The 21,562-nt window shown below is 38.9% G+C and overlaps 1 protein-coding gene across 1 annotated transcript; it reads right to left on the bottom strand.

Annotated features, from left to right (window-relative positions):
• Nucleotides 1-3,117: 3,117 nt before the first annotated feature.
• Nucleotides 3,118-19,023, bottom strand: LOC139724017 (malonyl-CoA decarboxylase, mitochondrial-like). Its single transcript, XM_071635219.1, has 11 exons — nucleotides 18,973-19,023; nucleotides 16,938-17,078; nucleotides 15,995-16,135; nucleotides 14,668-14,808; nucleotides 14,063-14,215; nucleotides 13,192-13,356; nucleotides 12,379-12,490; nucleotides 11,159-11,311; nucleotides 8,688-8,865; nucleotides 6,744-6,790; nucleotides 3,118-3,362 (listed from the first exon to the last, which is right to left on the bottom strand). Exons 2-11 carry the CDS (start codon nucleotides 17,055-17,057, stop codon nucleotides 3,118-3,120), a joined length of 1,455 nt encoding a protein of 484 aa, XP_071491320.1. The 5' UTR covers nucleotides 17,058-17,078; nucleotides 18,973-19,023.
• Nucleotides 19,024-21,562: the final 2,539 nt, after the last annotated feature.

Genomic DNA, 21,562 nt, shown 5'->3' with positions numbered 1-21,562 from the left:
TCCAATTTACATTTACAAAACATACCCCTGTACCAAATTGGCAACTGACATCACAATCATCTATTTCACACATTGTTTCTCATGCATCTGAATATGCAGCTTGCACAGAGCACCAAATAAATGTTTCTAAATTTTTTAATGGTTGTGAATCCACAATACAGATGGCATTCCATAGTGGAAACCTATCATATGTTGACAAAGAAGAGAAAATGGTCAGCAGCAGTGACAACAGGGTGTTACCATAATGACTGTATCCAAATATTCATGAACATAGAGTCAAAATACGTGTATATTTTTTTCTAAGTCCATATCTCATTACTCTTTGTAAAGTTGTACACATTGTTTTAATTCCTTATGTAGGTATGCATTTATTCATGAACAACTTTATTAATCCACATACTCTATCTTATTCATCTGTTTAATCATTTCATATAAACTGATTTATGTGTGTTATTTTCTTATTTCATTTTCTTTTAATCAATTGACTGATTAACTCATCTATTCACTCATTAACCCATGTCTCATTTATATATCCATTTGAGTAGGTTCGGCTATCAATAGGGAATATTGGGCTCTGAGCTAGCTATGCCACTGCTATGTGAAATTCTGCACTGGCATAATTTGCGAAGGATTTTTAGAAGAGAGTAAACAGGAGGTGATTCTCTTGCCACACTAACACATGACATTAGTCAAATCATGACCTCGGCTTGACAACATCGGCAGTTGAAGATGAGAAAGGCATGAATGATGCATTGTGGGTACAAGATTAATGCCTCTTTGCTCCTTGCCAGAGATGAAGAAAAACAAAATACATGTAGAGAAAATTCCATCCATTGATCGAAACAATGATCCAAAGATTCAACTTTCACTCATCAGTGTTTTTCCTTTGTTAAAGCTTGTCTGCAGTTGCATTACATTCTGAACAGAACAGTGCTCAGAAGTCACTCCCTCTATTCAGTACAGAAAGCTACCTGCATCAATTCTCAGTACAGTGCACTCCTGTTATAACGAAATGCTCGGGACCGGCAGTTTTCTTTCGTTATAACGAAATTTCGTTATAACCGAACAAATACAATATATAACGAAAACAAGGAAACCACGTATATATATATCATATTCTGCTTGCTGAATACTCATCATACACTGGAATGCTATGTAAAATGTGATGGGATAATTGTATTACTATAATAAACGCAAGTTCCCTTCAGAAACTGTGCGTGACGCAAGGAGCGAACACACAGTGGTGTGGAGCGTTCACCCATGCAGAGACGCTATAAATGCTTGTTCCGCTACGTATTTTTGAAAGCAATTCGCATTTCGTTATAACGGAGCACATTTCTTTTGTTTTTCTTTGTCTGTGGCGCTCGGAAAAGACTTCGTTATAACGGAAATTTCGCTATAACAGTGTTCGTTATAAGCAAATTTTGCACCATAGACTTTAATGGTGATAATTTTGGGACCAGAAGATTTACTTCGTTGTAACAAAATTTCGTTATAACCGTGTTCGTTGTAACGGGAGTGCACTGTATTGCCAATGCACAAAAAGCTCTTGCGCACGCTGTGAGCCCTGTCTCACAGATACACAGTGGGATTCCTTGGGAGCATTGTCACTAAAGGTTGTCTTGCGTTTGTTTCAGTTCCCATGCAATTCAATGCAAATTTCGTCTGCTTTTCATTGGATGCTGCTGCTCTTTTCTTTGGGTAGAATTAAGATTAAAAAAAGAGTTTAAAACTTTAAAATATTGCTGATTTGTAATCAGGTAGAGTCATGGTTTGCTAGTGAAAGGCTTCAACATGCTGGTCACATGATGGAAAGTTAAGAAAAATCTTAACAAAAAATACCCTTGCATTAAGAGGGAATGTGACCTGAGTGCATACGCAGCCAAAAATGGTTGAAAGTTGGTCCCCTGGGCTATCCCATAATGCATCTAAAGCAATGCTCACTGAGCGGCACCCAGGTATTGGCGATACCGAGAATTGTTGTACCATGCAAAAATATAGCATGACTTTGACTGAGGTCACACATGGTATGCTACAAGCATCACATTGATAGTAACACTCATATTGCATGATAGTGAGTTACTTGTATTCAATATATTGATGCCACAAGATTACTTGCTGATGATTGACTAGTCACAGGCAGTTAATACAATCATACATCATGGTGATTACAATCTTTCAGGCTTAGCATCAATTGACATAGTAAAGACATCACCTAATCATGAACATCAAAAAAGAAAAAAAGAAATTACAGTAAAAATAACAAAACTATATGCATACAGAGAGAATTATTTCAAAATATATACTACCTGTAATGAAGTTACCCATTATAAAAAGAACTCCTGCATTCTTAGGATTTGTGATGAGTCATTCGAAAATTCATGAAGTTTTGTTGCAGCAGGATGCTTTAAGCTAGTGTATGCCATGGAGCTAAGATGTAGGGAATCCTTGATGAGCAAACACCTAGAATACATGGCAATAGACCTCTTCACCATGGCAACAGGACATTATACAGGTGAAAATGTTACTTGCATTTTGTGTGAACTTATTGTTATCAGTAATTGGCTAGAAATGTCTATGCCTGGCAACAGAGTACATGGAAGATTGATAACCATGTTGAGGCCAACTTAAACCTTCAGCGACCTGAGCAATACCCTGGACGATCATGTATCGTAAAGCTCAATACAGTAAACTCCAGGACTCAAGAATGTTCTTCTTACATAAACATAGACATTATTCATCCTCCTGGATGTAAAAATCTCTGATCTCATGAATCATCATGCTGAACTCGATTATCATTCTATAAAATCTCATATATATCATGATAATTCAGGGAAGCCCTCCTCTGGCATTCAGTCTTGCCAACAAATTTTAGCAGCTTCACATGTTCACATTTCTGCATGATGCCTTGATTTGATTTTGCACAAGAGGGTCTGATAGTACCATGATGACGGGATGCATACCACTCTGCATTGTGTTGATCTTCAACTGCGTATGAAGGATGCAGTTTCACAAGAGAAAGCAGAATTAAAGTCCATTTGAATGAAAATAATTAATTCATTTGATTTGTACATTTTCTCAGACAAAGGAAGAGGAAGATGACAACAGGCACCACTATCATAATTTGCTGTTCACGTGGCTGTTTGTGCCTGAAGCTGATTGGCTGTGGACCAAGTCGAGTATTTGTTGTGATGCCTCAATCTTCTGCGTTTCTGCATACTGCTGGCCAAGGGAGGTGGTGTTCTCCAGGAAGTAGCGGTAGTTGACCATCATTCCACAGGAGGCGGTCAGGCCCCGGGCCGAGGTGTCCCCCAGCCAGTTAAGCCGCCACAAGGTGGCACCATTTTGCAGGTGAAAGTTTGCTGGGGAGGAACAAAGTTTGGGTTCATATGAAATCTCTTAAATTAAAGTACAGCACAATGCTTATCATGGTTTAATCTATCCCATCATATATTCATTGCTCAGGTTAACACAGGCACTGAACCCACCAGAATAAAGAACACATGGTTTAAAGTGGTCCTTTGGTCAAAACACTGTACATATATTAAATGAATTGTGATAATTTTCTGTCCATTAGTATGAAACCCCCCCCCCCAAAAAAAAAAAAAAAAAAAAAAAAAAAAGCATGTTTTCAGCAGTTTTCTTGTGGTTATGCATCTAAAGGGACATTCCAGATGATTTTCATAATTTCACATCATGTATTACATAAATCGTCAACTCCACTTATAGATTTGTGGAATTTATTGTGGTTCTTAAGCAGAGAAACAATACTTTGAAAAACCTAATGCCCCAGTCACATATAAACACTGATGCTCAAGGATTTACACGGTGATCCGGAGAGATCCGGGCAGATCCAGGATTTGTACACAAGGTATCAACACGGCAGCTACACAGATAAGGCCGGAAGAACACGGCGTCTACACGGACAAACACGGCATCTACACGGATCAACACGGCAGCTACACGGATCAACACGGCAGCTACACGGATCAACACGGCAGCTACACGGCAGCCACACGGACCATCCCGGATTGCTCTGCCAACACGGCAATCCCCGGATGACGCCGGATGTTTTTGACCTCCAAAAGTTGCCATATTGGCCTCCCGGCGTCAACATGGATCTCTCCCCGGATCAGATCCTGGGTGGTCCGGGGTGATCCAGGATTTGTACACAAGGTATCAACACGGCAGCTACACAGATAAGGCCGGAAGAACACGGCGTCTACACGGACAAACACGGCATCTACACGGATCAACACGGCAGCTACACGGATCAACACGGCAGCTACACGGATCAACACGGCAGCTACACGGCAGCCACACGGACCATCCCGGATTGCTCTGCCAACACGGCAATCCCCGGATGACGCCGGATGTTTTTGACCTCCAAAAGTTGCCCTATTGGCCTCCCGGCGTCAACATGGATCTCTCCCCGGATCAGATCCTGGGTGGTCCGGGGTGATCCGGGATGTCTACGTGACTGGGGCATTAAATAAATTACACTGAACCAGGATGATGACATAGGAGGTTCACATATTTCAGAAATGTAGCAGTGTAATTCCATTACAATACCGCTTGCTTCCAAGTTCACCTGTGTATTATCTATGCATGCCTTCTTCTTTTGTTCTGCTTCCTTGAGCCCCAACTCATGCATTCTTATGGTGACTCTGCCATGTCATCATCCTTGTTCACTTCAATTTGTTCTAAATTTTGAAAATATTCTTATTCTTCATCCCAATTATCACAAATTCTGAAACTCTGTCCTTAGGATAAGTAATTTATAGTTGTTAAAATGAAACTAGATATATCGCTACGGCGACTGATATGCCTCCGCCATAATGCATGGTTCTCCTAATAGGTCTATAGTACAATGTCTTGACAATGTGTGATGACAGTTTCAAACAATTGGCAAAATATTAAAATGACAGGTTTGACACAAATGTGCTGAATGTTCACTTTCCTAGAACTAGGTTCAATTGGATGAATGATTAAAATGTCAGAGTGCAGGTACAGGGGAAACTCGGTATAACGAACACTGCTATAACGAGATATCGGTTATAACGAGGAAATTTTCTCGGTCCCAAATTTCCTTCCACACAAGTCTATGTAAAATGCTACTCTTATAGCGAGATCGGCTATAACGAAATAACTGCTATAACGAGATAAATTTTGTGACTTCCAAAGAAAGAAAAACATAGTAAATCAAACCTGCTATAGCGAGGTAAAACAAAATGCCTTCGGTAAAGCTTTACTTCGCCTGTGCTATCATCTTCCGAGATTGTAAAGCTTGATGCGCCAAAAACTGTCTTGTACACACATAATCATTTTCTTCAGTGCACTCCAGCTAGCACTGCATGCTGTACGTGTGAAGTGTGTGTGTGCACGCACACTGATACATGCAGAAAATGTGGTGGGACGGCCATATGTATACATGACATCATCATGACGTTTAGCAGGTGTGAGGCAATCTGATGCTGTGATTGGCCTTCTACTTAGGGAATTCCCCGTCTTCACACACACGCAGTCATAATGTACATACAGAATGTGTCACATACACACACACAATTGTGCAGACCATATTCAAGCTTTCCACACAACACACACCCATACGATAACCACATACCAATCCACAGACGATCTTGATACAATCGCAAGCTATATAAATTTACAAATTCAAACATCTACAATTAATTAGAATTACACATCTTGATATTGGATTTCCTTGGCGAAAAACATCTTCTTACCCATAAAGGTGAGTAATTCCCTCACACACAATATCAAGTTATCAGTGTTGATTGAAATATGATGGGTAGTCCCACATGTGCAAATTAATGTCTTTATTTTATGCCTTCTTTTATGCCTACTGATATAACGAGATATCGGCTATAACGAGGAAAATGACTCGGTCCCGACCATCTCGTTATATCGAGTTTCCACTGTATTTGGGGAACTGATGACTTTTACTTGACTTTTGACCCTTTTATAAGTTTATGCATTGAGTAATTTTTCAAGGTATTGGAGGTATATGGAGGAAAAAGTGCAATTCAGCACTTTCACTTGACCTTTGACCTTTTGACCTTTGACCTTTTGGCAAGAAACTTCCCACAGAATATATATTGGGTAAGACATGTATACATCAAGTTAAAAAAAAAACCTTCATTCATTGCATAAATATAAGGAAAGTAGTGATATTTTGAGGAGTTGACCTTGACCTTTGACCCCCATGACCTTTGACCCATGACCCCCAACTTCCCTAGATAATCACTGCCCATCAGTACAAGTATATATACTAAGTTCCATGAAGATACCTTGAACCATTTGCGAGATATGGAGAAAAACATGAAATTTCAATTTTTTTTCACAAAATAACCTGTGACCTTTGACCTTTGACCCTCTGACCCTAAAATCTACACAAAGTATTATCCCCCAAGGATATACCCTCATACCAAGTTTGATGTAAAACCACCACACGGTTCTTGAGATATTGACAAAAACAAAACGGGACGGACGGACGTACGGACGTACGGACGTACGGACGGACGGACGGACGGACGGACGACCCGAAAACATAATGCCTCCGGCCACTTTGTTGCGGAGGCATAAAAATCTGAAAATCATATGGAGGTGTCAACTGTTTTGGTGATTTGCTGCACAACAGATGGACTTGACACTCATATAGATATGCCACATGAACTTTTAATACTGTATTTAAAAATGGTGGAATTGGGATCTTCATCACATACCAACTGGATTGAGTGCAAATGTTCTCCTCTTTTCCAAGTACAAGTACCTGAAACAACAAAAGGAATGTGAAAAACAAACACTGTAACAGCTTTAGAATACAAACCACCTTACCACGGCCACCAACACACTCATTACCATGACTCTCATCAACAGCGTCATCATCATCATCATCATCATCAAAATCATCATCATCATGAAAGCAAGGAGGGTAAAGACAGCTCCCTCCCTTCTAATAAAGCTCAGCATTTTAATCACTATGTTTGTTTAATTTCATTGTTGGGGTGTCTAACATTGCATTCTTGCAAGTAAATAAATGTGCACTCCTTCATTGTAAATGTATCTATTAGGTGTGCTAACATCTGCAAATTGAAGAAAAAACAAACAAACAACCAAAACAGGTTGATTCACAAACACACACACAGAATTAAGGGAAAACAACTTATTTTGTGTCAGAAATTGAATAATGGCACATGGTAAGCATGCTTAGTCAAATATATTTATTTATTCATTTATTTATTTGTTTATTAATTAATTAATTTATTTATTTATTTACTTATTTATTTGTTTATTCATTTATTTATTTATTTATTTATTTATTCATTCATTTATTCATTCATTCATTCATTCATTCATTTATTCATTCATTCATTCATTCATTCATTCATTCATTCATTCATTCATTCATTCATTCATTCATTCATTCATTCATTCATTCATTCATTCATTCATTCATTCATTCATTCATTCATTCATTCATTCATTCATTCATTCATTCATTCATTCATTCATTCATTCATTTATTTATTTATTTATTTATTCATATATTTATTCAGTTTTCTTTTAGCAGAGTAGCCCTTTCAGCTCACTCGGAACTGCTCTGCCAAAGGGCCCTGCATCACGGACAAACTACAATTTGAGTAAAAAACACAAAGTTACAAACACGGTAACAAAGAGGGAACATAAAACACAAAATATAAGTTCATATAGAGCATACAAGAGAAAAGGATTGTACACAAGCAAATGAAACAAAAATGGAACGAAAAAAAATACAATCAAATCCGGGAGAGGAAAAAAAAAATAATGGTATAAGAAAAGACCTCACTTACACACACACCAACATGCACACACACACACACACTTTCACCTCCACACCAGTTCACCGGTACCCACCCAAATCTATACACGCACACATACACGCACGCATATAATACACGCATGCATATAAATAAGGCCACCAAAAAAAAATGTTTGTTTGCCCTTAATTGTCAAAACCCAAGAGGGTCAGTAGGTTGTTTCGTCTTTGTTTTTGTTTTTGTTTGTTTTTGTTTTTTAAAACACTCACTGACAAACACTTAAAACATTCATCTTCGTTAAATTTTGCAAACAGCTCCAAAAAAAAGTACCTTTTAGTGAGATGCTGGCAACTGAACTCCAAACAGTTTCGGTGCCATGACAGCTGGTAACGGATGCTGCAAAAGTAGTCATCTTGGCAGTCGCGCTGCGCTAGCGCACTACCTATGCACGTGAGCCAAAAAGGTAGCTAGCATGCAATGCATGCTCTAAAACGTAGCCTGCGGCCCCGCGCAGCCCGAACGTGATTACGACGGGTTGATGAAATGAAAAAAAATTTGTAGACTTTTTTTCATTCTTTCTTTAGCTTAAAATGGATAATTTTGGGTTGAAAACCGTTCACAAATTTGCAGAAGATGAAATTTGTGGAAAAAAATTAACTTGAAAAAGCAAAAAATAAATAAATAAATAAAAGACCCGCCCGAAATTTCTGTGATTTTCGGTCGGTCGCGAAGGGCAAACAAACCATTTTTTTTTTGCCTAAAACAACAATGTAATTTGAAAACTTCTTTTCTTGTTTCAAATGATGAAGAAATCATACAAGGTATTGGATACGGTAAGCTAGATGGAAGATCTGAATGCATTACTCTCACCTTGCACATAGTCTCATCAAAGGGCCCTGTAGACTCCTTTTCAGGCTCTCAGACTGAAACCACTCATTGGTGACTAGTACTTTCTTGAGCAATGGTAGCAAGGGCTGCGATGCAACATCCATTGCAGCCTGGAATGAGTCTAACTCCTCCCCAGTGAGCAAGGTGACACTTTCTCCATCTAAAAGATGGGAAATTTTATGAAAAAGATGTAAGGAAACAAAGAGGACATTATAAAAAATTATAAAGCTTTGAATTTCATCAAGTGTACCTAAGTTCAAAAGAGTGATAAAAAAAAACAAAAAGAAATTGCAAAAATAAATTATAAATCTACAGTTCGACCTCGATTATCCGGCCTCCTTTTATCCGGAAGTCTCTATCATCTGGACGCATTCACGCAGTGAAGGACTTTTTTTTTTAATCCAAAAATTGAGAAAAAACAGTGACTTTAAACTCAATTAAAATTTCTACAAAACTCACACGATTTACCTACAATATTCCCGACAGAACTAACATAAATTCACACCACATTATCATCGTAAAAGTAAGCAGTCATCACCACCGTTGCGGGGTACGCTAACTGCCTAGCTGCCAGTGCACTGGGACGGCAGCTTGGACGGCAGCTATATACATTAACATTGTGTCTCCCATATCCGGCCAATTCGCTTATCCGGATGAGCACCGGTCCCGACATAGCCGGATAATCGAGGTCGAACTGTATTAGGTATTTGGAATAGGTCTCTTCTTTCATGATTTTGTAATGATTGTTCCACAAGGATAGCTGCTGTCATTATCAAAGCAGTGTGGGGCGGTCATGAAAGGAGCTTGATAATGAGATATCACTCAAGATGACAGATGGTACGGTACAAATTCAGATCCAGCCACTCAACTCACACACATCACTCTTACACTGGAGAGATGACTGAGATTCTCAGAAACAAGCAACAAGCATGTAATGATCATGAAACATTATGTCCCAAATTTGCAAAGGTAATTTAAATCTAGCCTGTGGCCTACATAAATTTTGTCTGCATGAATGTGCCTGACAGATTGTGTGCAAAAACAGACATCCAAAACTAAACAAGCGCCGACACATGTACGTTACTAGTAAATGTACGTCTATTTTGCATTATTTTAGTCCATGGACTGAATCTAGCATTGGATTTGATATAAACTATGTACTTTTGATTTGGGCCAATATTTCCTATTCTTGCTGGTTTCATGGGAGCAAGCTCAGCTGAATATAAGTCTCACATGATTTCTCTGCCAACTGTCACCCTCAGACAGAGTTTTTCATATCATTAACTCTTGATGTGGCCTGTTTGCACACTCAACTTGGTTGAATGCAAGCCCAATAGGCTAGTTCAGAGTTAGCTCATGGGCGCATTGGTACGAATGACCTTTCTCTTTTCTCAGTCGGTTAGGGGCACTTAACTCGTTTTAGAGTGACATAATGCACAAGCTTTGCATAACAATTTATGGGATTCACAATCCTGTTCAAACAAAGAATAGAGTTGCGTAGACCAGATGAGCAGAACGATCCGTCAATTTACACTTGGGAAAGCATCCATTTCATTATTTTGCATTGAATGTATTGACAATCTCTTTCTATTGATATTGCCAAATACCACTTTTGCTGTGAGGTGGATGTGCTGGCAAGCAGCATTTATATGTATCTCATGAATAATCATTACATTACAGATGCTCATCCCAGTGAATTTAAAAACCATTATGCCTGTTGGTCCGAATGACCTTGTTTCTGCTCATGCGCAAAGTGGAACTACGAACTGGCTTATTTAACCTGTTCCATACGGGAACCTAGTGGCCCATGTAATAAGTCTATGGGGAATGCAGAATTCAGTATGGAACGGGTTAATTCAACATTTTCTTCAAAACAATGCAACACACAAGAGAGGCAATTAATCCTTCTTTTTTCCCCCAGGCATTTGGCTTAACTTGCCATTCCTTTTCATAAGCATTCAGTAATCCTTCCAGACTTGACCTAGTTGTAAAGTTAGCAGACCCACTCAGGTGTAACAATAGGCCTGGGTCCAACAGGAAGCCCATGGTGGCACAATAGGGATTAGAGGATTAGGTAATCTCTATTCACTGGTAAGTAGTTTACAGACAGATAAGCCAGTCAGTAAACAAAACACTCCAGCTAGCATGCCCTTCAAAGCCTTTAAAGAGCTGAGTTCAGCTTATCCCTACCACCTACTGCAGGCAATGTGAAATGCAATTGAGCATGAGGAGTACCAGTAGCAATGATTTGAAATTTCCTGAGCATTTTTCAATAAACTTTTGTCTATCTATGCACAACATCAGTGCGGCAAACTGGAAGGTTGTTAGTAGCATACACAGATATAAGATGTCTTGCAAAATGGGAAAAGGGACAAGAGTATACTTCCTACAGCAGGGGGACAAAAGGGATAGAGTGCACTATCATGACCTTTGAGCCAACCATTTTCACTGACCTTTGACCTGCTGATTAATCTGTGTGATCAGCCAGTTTTTGAAGCCCGGGATTGGAGAGAGGCTGGAGAAGAGGTGCATGCTGGGAAACTCTGACTGTAGCTCCTTGACGACGCTCTTGATGAGATGGTTGCCGAGTTCAACGCCCTGTAGGCCTGGAAGGTGGATAAGAAGAGGGACTTGGCATCATGAGGGCAACTCCTTGATCTTACAATAAGCAAAGTATCTTCATATGTTACAGGGTGATAGTGATGATATCAAACTGTAGATATTTCATCTTGGTGATTAAAGGGATGGTACAGTATTGGTGAAGATGAGAATTGGGCTTTAAACTTTTTGTGAGATACCAAGAAAACACTTACTATATAATACAGAGTATACCATTCTAAGAGAAATTCAAAGTTTATTTGATGAAAATCGGGTTTGGAATGACTGAAACATCCAAAAACAAAGTAAAACAAAGCGATCGTAATAAAGTGTGGGTCCCACACTTTATTAGAATCGTTCTTTTTTGGATATCTCAGCCACTTCAAAACCAATTTTCATCAAATGAATGTTGAATTCCTCATAGAATAACATGCTCTTTCATATTTCATAGAAGGTTTCTCATTATCTCACAAAAAAAAAAAAATGTTAGAAACCTGAATTTAGGTCTCAACCAAAACTACATGATCCCTTTAAGAGAGAACAGAAAGAGATATTCAGATGTTGTCACCTAGGGAAGAACACTGAGAAGAGGACAAGAAATGAACAAAAAAGCTAAGATTGAAGAAAACTGGACATGACAAGAATAAAAGCTGCAGAAGAGACAAAAAAGAAGAGGCAGAAGAAATTGCTAATTATTATCATCATCATCATCACCACCATCATCATCATAACAAGAACGTGAAGAGAAAGATGACAACAACAACAAAAATAAAAATAACGTCAGAAGGAAAAGCAGAAAAATAAATATAAAAAAACGGGGGGGGGGGGGGAAAGAGAAGAAGAATGGGCAAAGCAGAAGAACAAAAATTAAAAGAGAATGAAGAATGGGAGGAAGCTAGGGAATGAAGAAAGAGAATGTAGAAGAAGAGAATGTGATGATGCGGATAGGAAGATAGGAGGAAGAAGATCGAATGAGGAACTCATCTACTGACATATCCAACTGAGAGTGAAGTGTTGGGTCACATTTATGATGCTGGCAACAGGGGAATTAAATAGAAAGTGAAAGCTTGCTTACCCCTTTGTGTGGATGTGATTGAATAGAAGATGGCCGCCTGGGCCTCATCTGCCTCCTCCTCGCCTGGCAACACGCTCTCCCTGTCTTTGGCATCCTGGCTCCGCACAATGGACTTTATAAAGATCAGAATACCATAATCTAGTTTTAACATGTATAAGATCTGGAGGTTACAGTCATTCATATTAACCACACAAGGTAACACTATTATCATGCAACAAACGAAAACAGAAGAAAACTGACCAGAAATGAATACAATTTATCAGTGGAAAAATGAGCAAAGAAAATGGGATCTTTTCTTTGCTCATTTTTCCACTAATATATCATTACCATGCATCAGACAAATCGTGCTCCAGCTCATACCTACCTGACCCCCAAACGGTTCTCTCTTGCCACTCTTACATTACCTTGGTACGTGCTGTATGAAACAACTCCAATCTATTCTAGTTTTTTATTCCTTAAAGTGTATGTTATGATAGGCTTACACCTTGAGTAGCATAAACTGCAGAATTCAACAGACTTGATTTTGGCACTGAAGAAAGCATGATTTCAAATCTAAGTAAGGATAGATATTATGTAATACCAATGTTTCCTTGTTGATGGCACACATCTATCTGTTAAAAGTGACAAAGACAACTGCAGACAAAAAAAAAGAGAAAAAAACCCGTACAAGGCATTTAAAGAATTCAGTTATTATTCCAATTTGATAAAGTAGGGTATGTAAACATTTCTATATGTTACAATCCAGGTTAAAAAGTCTCGCCTTTCAACAGATTCATATTGCGTGAGATCATACGAAAATGATCTTGCCTTTACCTGTATGCTGTCTGAGATATCTCTCATGAGGGCAGTGTGGAGAATAACCAAGGGCTCTCCTGGCATGCTGCTGTGCGTGAAGACGAAGCAGCGTCGATACGGCCCAACCCGCTGCTTGATGTCCGTCCAATTCCTGATGGGATGAACAGCCTCGTACTGACTTATCTGTAGAATGAGACCACAAAAAAAGGAAATGATGAAATATTTGATTTTACGACAATGACGTTCCTAAGGGTATGATGTATCCATGTTTTTCACCAATAATACCTAATTTTCATATACACTTGCATCTTCTCTAATCTTGGTGTAATTTAGCATAATATTGCAAATATCTGACTTCACTCTATGACCATTTCTTCAGAACTTCTTATTTCTTGTATATAATTGATATTTTTATCAAGATTGTTCTTGCATCCAAATATTCAGAGCATGTGTCAACATAAGAGGCTACAGATCACATATCTTATTCTGTCTAAATTTAGATGGATTACCTCAATAATCTGTGAAGGAAGACAGGGCAGTTTGTCGAATGATTAGAAATAAGGGAAGAAACAAATTAAACTGAATACAGCAAAGAATTACACAAACAATTACAATCATTGATGTGGTATTATGACTGCCACATGTGCTCTTTTCATGAATCTTTACCATCATATTTTTACTACTAGTATTACTTTTTGTAATATAACTTTAACTAGCACAATCGTGTCACTAAACTAATCATGATCTTGAATAACAACAATTGAAGTAATCATTGTCATAATATACTCAAATGCTCTTGGTGACATATGAATGATAATATGAGCATGATACATAAAAGCCACGCTTCAAGGAAGTGATACTGAAGTTAATGATTCTTTTAACCCCTGACCCTTTCCAGCATGTGACATGAGGATGACCATGTGACCCTCTCCAGGGTCAGCATGCCGGCAGCGAACCAGCCAATCAGAAGCTCACGTAGAGTCTCATTCAGTGCTCTCAACTCTGCCTCATTCCTGATGGACGACGTTGATGACAGATGTCCCTGGAACATTGAAAAGAAGATCATTTATACTATATGAGCCATGCATTCTGCAGTGGTGTAAACTTTACCTTGTCTTATTATCACATACAGAAAGTATTCACTTTTGGAAAGCAGTCTAAATGCAATAGTTATTGCTACATTGTGCAAACTTTCTGGTTGTCAGGAAAAACAATAGGAACAACACCTACATACTGATCAAAATATTAAGAATGTTCAAATAACGTTTGAATTTATAAGAATATTCTTGTAAACTAGAAAATAATCATGATATTGCATTCCTATGAAGTGCCCCGACATTCATACAATATGTAAAACGTAAAATAAAGATCTATAACAGATTTATGGTATACATCAGCAGTGTGATGTAAATCCCAAGAACAGAAATCAAACATACTGTGCATGTGAGTACAGGATGAAATACAAGGTATTGTAGGCCTACATGAGCAACTTACAAGCAAATTGGCTCTAAGGTCCACCAGAAATTTGACCCCGCCCGGCAACCTGCTGACATGAGAGAAGAGGGTGGAGTAACCCGGTAGGAGAGACTGACGAAGACGCCCTTCCGCCTGCAGAAGAACAGCCTCCTCACGACCCTGTCAAAAGGGGGTGAAGATGGGAGAATATCTGTTAATTCACTCCTTCCAGTCAATTCATAGATGGGTACTGGGTATACAAGGTTCCCAAAATGTACACATGTGTGCCTGCATCATGGCCTAAATTCATGTTTACTTGTATAATACTGAGCAGAATATTAACATTTAGCGAAAGATTAGAGTTTCTGCTATCGATAGCTGTTATTTGTCTGTCTCAGAATTGTGTGCATATTTTAAATATATATCAAATATATAATTTAAAATTTCCAACATGGTAGTGTGCTTGTTTATTGAGCCTTGACTTTTGCTGAACCCATATGGACGCCCTTACACTTAAAAAAACAAAACAAAACAAACAAACAAAAATTGCCAGCTCAGCGCACATTCTATTCTTATCTCACATTTGATTGATATTTTGCATTGCTTGACAGCACAAGCAGTCGACTGTGGAAGGGAACATATAATGCTTGAATGTTTTCACACCTAGTGAGATTTACCAAGATGTTCATTCTTTGTCGCCGGGCAAACAAGAATATCATTTGGGGGGCACTGACGATTCCTGGAGAATCAAGAAGAAACGAATTAAGAGATCTCTCCTATGAGTCAACCGTTTCATTGACAGGCATTTTTACCTCCGCCAAGGGGGGAGGTTATGTTTTCGTTACCGTTGGTTTGTTTGTTAGTTAGTTCGTTCGTTTGTCCGTGTGCAAAATAACTAAAAAAGTAGTTAACGGATTGGGATGAAACTTGCAGGAAAGATTGAGAATGACACAAGTGACAAACTATGAACTTTTGGTAGTGATCCGAGAATTTTTTGGGAATTTATGAAGGATTTTTGATATTTTGGCAGGTAGGGTCAACGAACTTGGGAGTTCAGGCTGTGCGTATTTGAGGTTTGCCTGCGCGCACTAAAGCGCGTGCTCTAGTTTCTGCTAGGGCGAGGCGCACTGTGCAGCTGAGGGTTTATGATGTAACAAAGGCTTCTATATTGGAAAATCGGGCGGCTTTCAGCACACAATGCAGTCAGTATGGGTGGAAATCACTGATCTCTGTGGAAGAACAAGATCAGTGCGGGTGGAAATGGGCTGCATGCTTGATGGAGGTCTGCACTCTCAGAGTGCTTCTCTAGTTAGTACACAAATTTATGTAGAACTTGAATGTAGTTTGGCTTGACCTTTGCCCTCACCTCCTGCTTCTGAAGCATGGCCGCTTCAGCCATCACCTTCTCATGCCTGACTCCCATCCCTGAAGCCATTGCACACAAGAAGCCCAGCTTGTCCTCGGCAGTCAGGCACTGATAGTAATCACAGACTTGCTGCACTGTAGACTAACAACGGAGCATATTTATAGCACAAAATACAAACAAGAAGAAAAAGAAGAAAACAAACCCAGCAACCCTGATTGATGAAATGAAATAAAAAAAGAGAAAAATGATGGTAAAAATAGGTAGGGTCTGAAAACAGGGAAAATTATGACAAATAACATTGCATGAACAGAAGAGAATTCAAGCTGTGTGTAAAAGAGTAGATTGTAGGTGAAAGGCAAATCAAACAGTTTCATATACAAACTCTGGATAATTTGGCTGTTAGACTGTCCACAAAACATTATTTTGCAAGGAAGGCTTCACAGATCACCTCCATAATGAAGTAATTCTAACAGAGCACACAAATGGCATTTCTAACATGTGTTTTATAAATGTTCATTACTTCCCATACACTGAATGCACTGTATTCTAGCTTTGTTTAAAAAGCTGCATTGCTTGTTGAGCCAGAACTTCCTCTACATCTTAACCCAATGAGGACGGACTGATTTTGCTACACCACACATTTCCCATAGACCCCTCCTGAGTATACTTGGGACTCGTTCTCCAAGGGTTAAATTCCTGTCAAAGCACCTCCTGCATCATGTATAAAAATGTTTGAGTTCGGTATCATCAGTATTACTTTATACACACAAATCACATTAATGATGTGTACATATCATGGATTGATGAAAAATGCAACTTGCTAGCAATCCTTACCATTTTATTTGGAGAGTACATTTCCTTCAAAACTCTGTGACACCCACCATTAAACCAGGGAGGTGGAAGAACCTCCCTGATTAAACCACCTGTGAGTTAACAAACTTACATCAGCTAACCATGGTGACTTGTGACTTCTGTCCAATGCAGCTGACATAAGGTGAGGAATGGTCGACTTCAGAAAGACGCTGTGATCAAGCTGTCTTTCATGCTGCTCATTTGAAGACATTGGTCTGACTGTTGAAGCAATCTATCACACAAGAGATATTATTTTTATTTCTTACATATCCCAGCATTTTAATAATTGACACTGCTTATATAGCGCATGACACACAGTGCATAAGTCCCTATGCGCTCAAAAAAAAAAAAAAAATGGAAAGATTATAAGCAAAACCTTAAATTCAAATTACAGTGATGGTACTGAGTTTCATGTTTGCTTGCGTTGTGAACAAATGTGTTTTCAAAGCAAACTTGAATCTATTCATATCAGTGATTTGCCTTAAATTCTGGGGTAGATTATTTCATAAGTTAGGGGCATTAAAAGCAAATGTTCGTTCTCCGTAAAATTTGTTTCTTCTGTTCCGAATTTCAAGGACAATCTGGCTCCTAAAGAAATTTGTTTTGATATATACATGTATATCAGCACAACAATGATTACATCAATGAAATGAAATTAAATTATATTTGAATATAGAAGTAGAACATACATCATGCCTACTTTACTGCAGGTAAATTCATGGATCAATGTAACCCATGAATCCTTCAGGATAACAATGTAGATCATGTGACTGTGACAATATGCATTTTTAAAAAACTCTTCATCATGCTGTAATAAATTATATAAAAAATGGCAGGAGATTTGTGTATTTCTCCCCCTTTTGCATCAAACAATTTAAAGGCAATATTTCTATGCTGGTGATGTCATGTTCATCAAGATCATTGTTTCCTGTTTCCTACCTTAGACACCATGATGCAGACAGATGACCTATTGATGAGTAATATTGACTAAAATTGTCACTGTCATCATATTCATTAGATTCTACTTAATTATATTTCATTGATACCTTCTTCCCTGCCTGCCCTATAATTTCAATAAAGGACAAATATCAAAATATAGAACTGTACATAAATTTGCAATTATTTGTTTTCTTTTTCGTTTTCAGCCAAACATACCGACACTTCTGACCCTGCCTGTTCTTCCTATGGGTAATGACCACGTTTTGATTAGGGCCATTTCACCTAACCAATTAATGCTCAAAGTCACATAGAAATAGAATCTAGTTCTTGCAGTCTGGTACAATCACTTTCGAGCTTTCCAGGTTCTTATCAGAAAGCAGATATTGCATTATTCTGTGGCAAATTTCAGCATTTTGGATCAATCTCTACATCTCATATCTCTAGCACAGGATTATTCAGAGAAAAGCTATAACAGCAGGTATGAATGACTATTATGGTTATGAGATACACTTGCCTCACTATTAAATACTCTAGTTACGCAAGAGGCCAAGGGATATCCAAACCTTTCTCTTTCTCAATCTATATCTGAATTTTCCTTTATTTTCACATGCATGTCAAGTTCTACATGGAAATTGAAACTATAAGCACACTTAGAAGTCATGGTCACTGTATCCAACCTCCACAACGTATTATAAAGTCCATGGCAGTGCATCCCCTGCGTCTGCGAGTGGGTTGATTGCGTAACCAACTGATGCTCAAGCCACTCCCCCTTGCCCTTGGGCATTGGAAACAAATTCCTTCCCTGGCCTGGCCCTTGCCTTGCCCTTGGCCCCTGGACCCTATCAGACCTGGGGCCCGGACAGTCTGCCACAAGTTTATTTTAGATTTGTGCCACTATGATTTAAATTAAAAGTTGACATACACTCACAATTCAAGGGTCATTTTCTCTTGTCTCTCTCTCCTTGTCGACTCTTTCACAAACCATAACTCACTATTGAAAACATAAACTCCGACATAAAGTCAGACATGTGGGACTACACCGAGAGGCACAGCTGACATCTATCTGCAGGACTACGACTACGCTACGTGCTCCTGATTCCTGCCCTTTTAATGCAAAGTAGTTGAGTGGGATATTGCAGGTATTAGGCGACCTATAATATCAAACATGGTGTCTTATTGTATCTTACCGGATTGAATATTCGCTTGGGGTAAACTACCGACAAGCAGGGACGGATGACACTCCGTAGGGAATTCATTGCGAAAATCCTGCCGCACGCATCCCTCTAGCTAGCTCTCATTATTGGGTCAGGGTGGGGTGGGAGGGGGGGGGGGGGGGGGTGGGGAGACAACTCGACCGCGGGATAGCCCGACCCTGGACAGCTCGACCGGGCAGAGTTGTCCAGGATCGGGTTTGCACAACTCCAGACTTAACTTGTTACCGATTTTTTCAGAATGGAACTCATTTTTGGCATACAAATGACAAAGGTTAGTCAAATGATGTATGAAAGGTTTTTATCAAATTTTAAAGACAATTCCACAGGTGCGTTTGCCAGTGATAGTTGAGGTTTAATGCACCCTTCTTTCTGAGCGGCAGTAACGCTACTGATGTCAGATATATTTGCCTTTATTAAATAAAATTAGATGTCATCTCATGATGAAACATACAAAACTAGTGTCAATCCCGACCAGAAATTTATGGGACCCGAATATACAGTATGAATATTATACTTGGTACAAGTGCACAAAATAGACAAACTGAAACCACCTTTTTAACTAGTAAGTCACTATTTTTTTTTCCACTCCCGGCCATTCACTTGTCATTTTCCTTTTGAGCATGTTGCTGAGTAAATGATACGGTTGTGAATAACAGCATGGATATAGCATTGCCAGAGTTGGCATCATGCTTTCTGGTTTTGTTTTGTTTTGTTTTTTAAGGTTTCAGCATGCAGCATTTATGCTAGGCTTAATTTATCGCTATTTTTTTGTTGTTGTTGTTAAGACATAATTACCATAATTGTCACAGGAAGATATAGTCCTCCGAAAGGTTCTTTTTTCTCTGGTTGTTTTGTCGTTTTTGTGTACAATGTGAAAGTTTGTTTTGAGTTGATTTGTAGACAGAATTGATGGCAAGAAATGTGATTCATTTTTGTTGTTTGTTTCTCAGTCGATTTGTCACTAGATATAAGCATCAAAATAAGTGAAAAACTTTGTCTTTGTTTTTGTTTTGTTTTTCTTTCTTATTTTGCTTAATTGTCAGCTGATTTAGTGAGCGATCAATTGGCAAAAAAATGAGAAGACTATTTTCTGTTTCTTTCCTTTTTTTACCGATAACATTAAAGGACAAGTTCACCTTTATGTACATGTGGATTAAGTGAATGCAGCAATATTATTAGAACACATCAGTGAAAGTTTGGGGAAAATCGGACAATCCGTTCAAAAGTTATGAATTTTTAAATCATCTGTGCAGTCACTGCTGGATTAGAAGACTACTACAGTGTATGATGTCATATGCGTACATCGATATAAGGAAAACATAAAGAGAATTTCACAAAAATTAATTTCTTGAAAAAAGTGCACATTTCCTCAATCTGTCACTGATGTATGTTAAGGGTAATATTATTCCCCTTACCCTCTGAAAGAAGCAAGTTGTGCATTCTTTAAAAATCTTTAAATCGTTGCACATATGTGACATCACAAGCTATAGTAGTCTTCTCATCCAGCAGTGATCCAGTAGAAACTTCAAAACGTCGATCATAAACTTTTGAACGGGTGTCCCAATTTTCCTTAAACTCTCACTGATGTGTTCTACTAATATTCCTGCATTCACTCGATCCGCATGTGTAGGTGACATGTCCTTTAAGCCAATTTGGTGGGAGAAAAGTTTTTTTTTTCCTTTTCATTATTTGATATGATGTACGGCATGGATCGAAGCGTGAGATATTCATACCCAGCCTCATCGTCGTGATATAGGTTGTACGACCACCACCTGTGCTGTGTGACCAAAACAAAGCAGAAGTCGAGAGCCCCGCCCCCACCCTCCTTCCACTCTCCTTGAGCCACGCGGCCAGCGTTCATAACAGCTACCCTCTGCATACCGTCAATGTTTACGACGTGTGTGCGTGTGTGATCCGCGTGTGTGTAGGTGTGTTCGTGTACAGTGTGATCGGGAACAGGATCGGGTGTTTATTACCATTGCATTATTATCACTTACCCTGGAATGGCGTTCTCGTAGATTGGGTAAGAAGAGCTAACTTCGCTGCTATTTTCTTCAAGCATTCAGTTCGTTGCAACTATGTGCTGCCTCTGAACCCAGGCTCTGGACTCCAAAATTTCGACATCATGTACAGCTAAGTGACCTTATTTACAATGAATGCAGTGTTTTGAAACATAGATTGTTGCCTGAATGTTGAAAAACTGTCGTCGAGTTAGATCGTTCACAGTTCACACACTGCGGTGCACTGTGTGCTGCTGTACTAATGTTATGGTATAGCTCGCTCAGCTCACTTTGGCTGTAGTAGCTGTGTAGCTGTAGAGTCGCTGTAGATGTCGTGTAGCACCAGGGCAGCGCAGCTATCTCCACGAAGGTACGTGGAGAACTTCAAGTTTTGTCTGTGATTAAACAGACGCCTGTAATAAAAATCATTATTAACACGGCCACACTGTATCCTCCCAAGCCTTGGCTACCACTGGTGCAAAATTCCAAGTGTGAAATCAAGTCTCAAGGGACGTAAATGTGGCGTGAGTCCACATGAAAAGAGAAACAAGGCGAAGCCAGAA

Source organism: Diadema antillarum, unplaced genomic scaffold, assembly GCF_040938485.1.
Source record: "Diadema antillarum isolate AM-2024a unplaced genomic scaffold, OU_Dant_1.0 scf00000015, whole genome shotgun sequence".
In the NCBI taxonomy this organism is placed as follows: domain Eukaryota; kingdom Metazoa; phylum Echinodermata; class Echinoidea; order Diadematoida; family Diadematidae; genus Diadema; species Diadema antillarum.
The sequence above is the reverse complement of the archived record's forward strand: the minus strand, read 5'-3'. Positions and strand labels throughout refer to the sequence as shown.

Coding starts and splice junctions, on each gene's coding strand:
- LOC139724017 (XM_071635219.1), bottom strand. CDS start 17,057: ATGTCTTCAAATGAGCAGCATGAAAGACAGCTTGATCACAGCGTCTTT. Junction 13,357..14,062: donor CATGTCACATGCTGGAAAGG/GTCAGGGGTTAA, acceptor CTCATTCTACAG/ATAAGTCAGTACGAGGCTGT. Junction 6,791..8,687: donor TTGATGAGACTATGTGCAAG/GTGAGAGTAATG, acceptor TTGTTGTTTCAG/GTACTTGTACTTGGAAAAGA.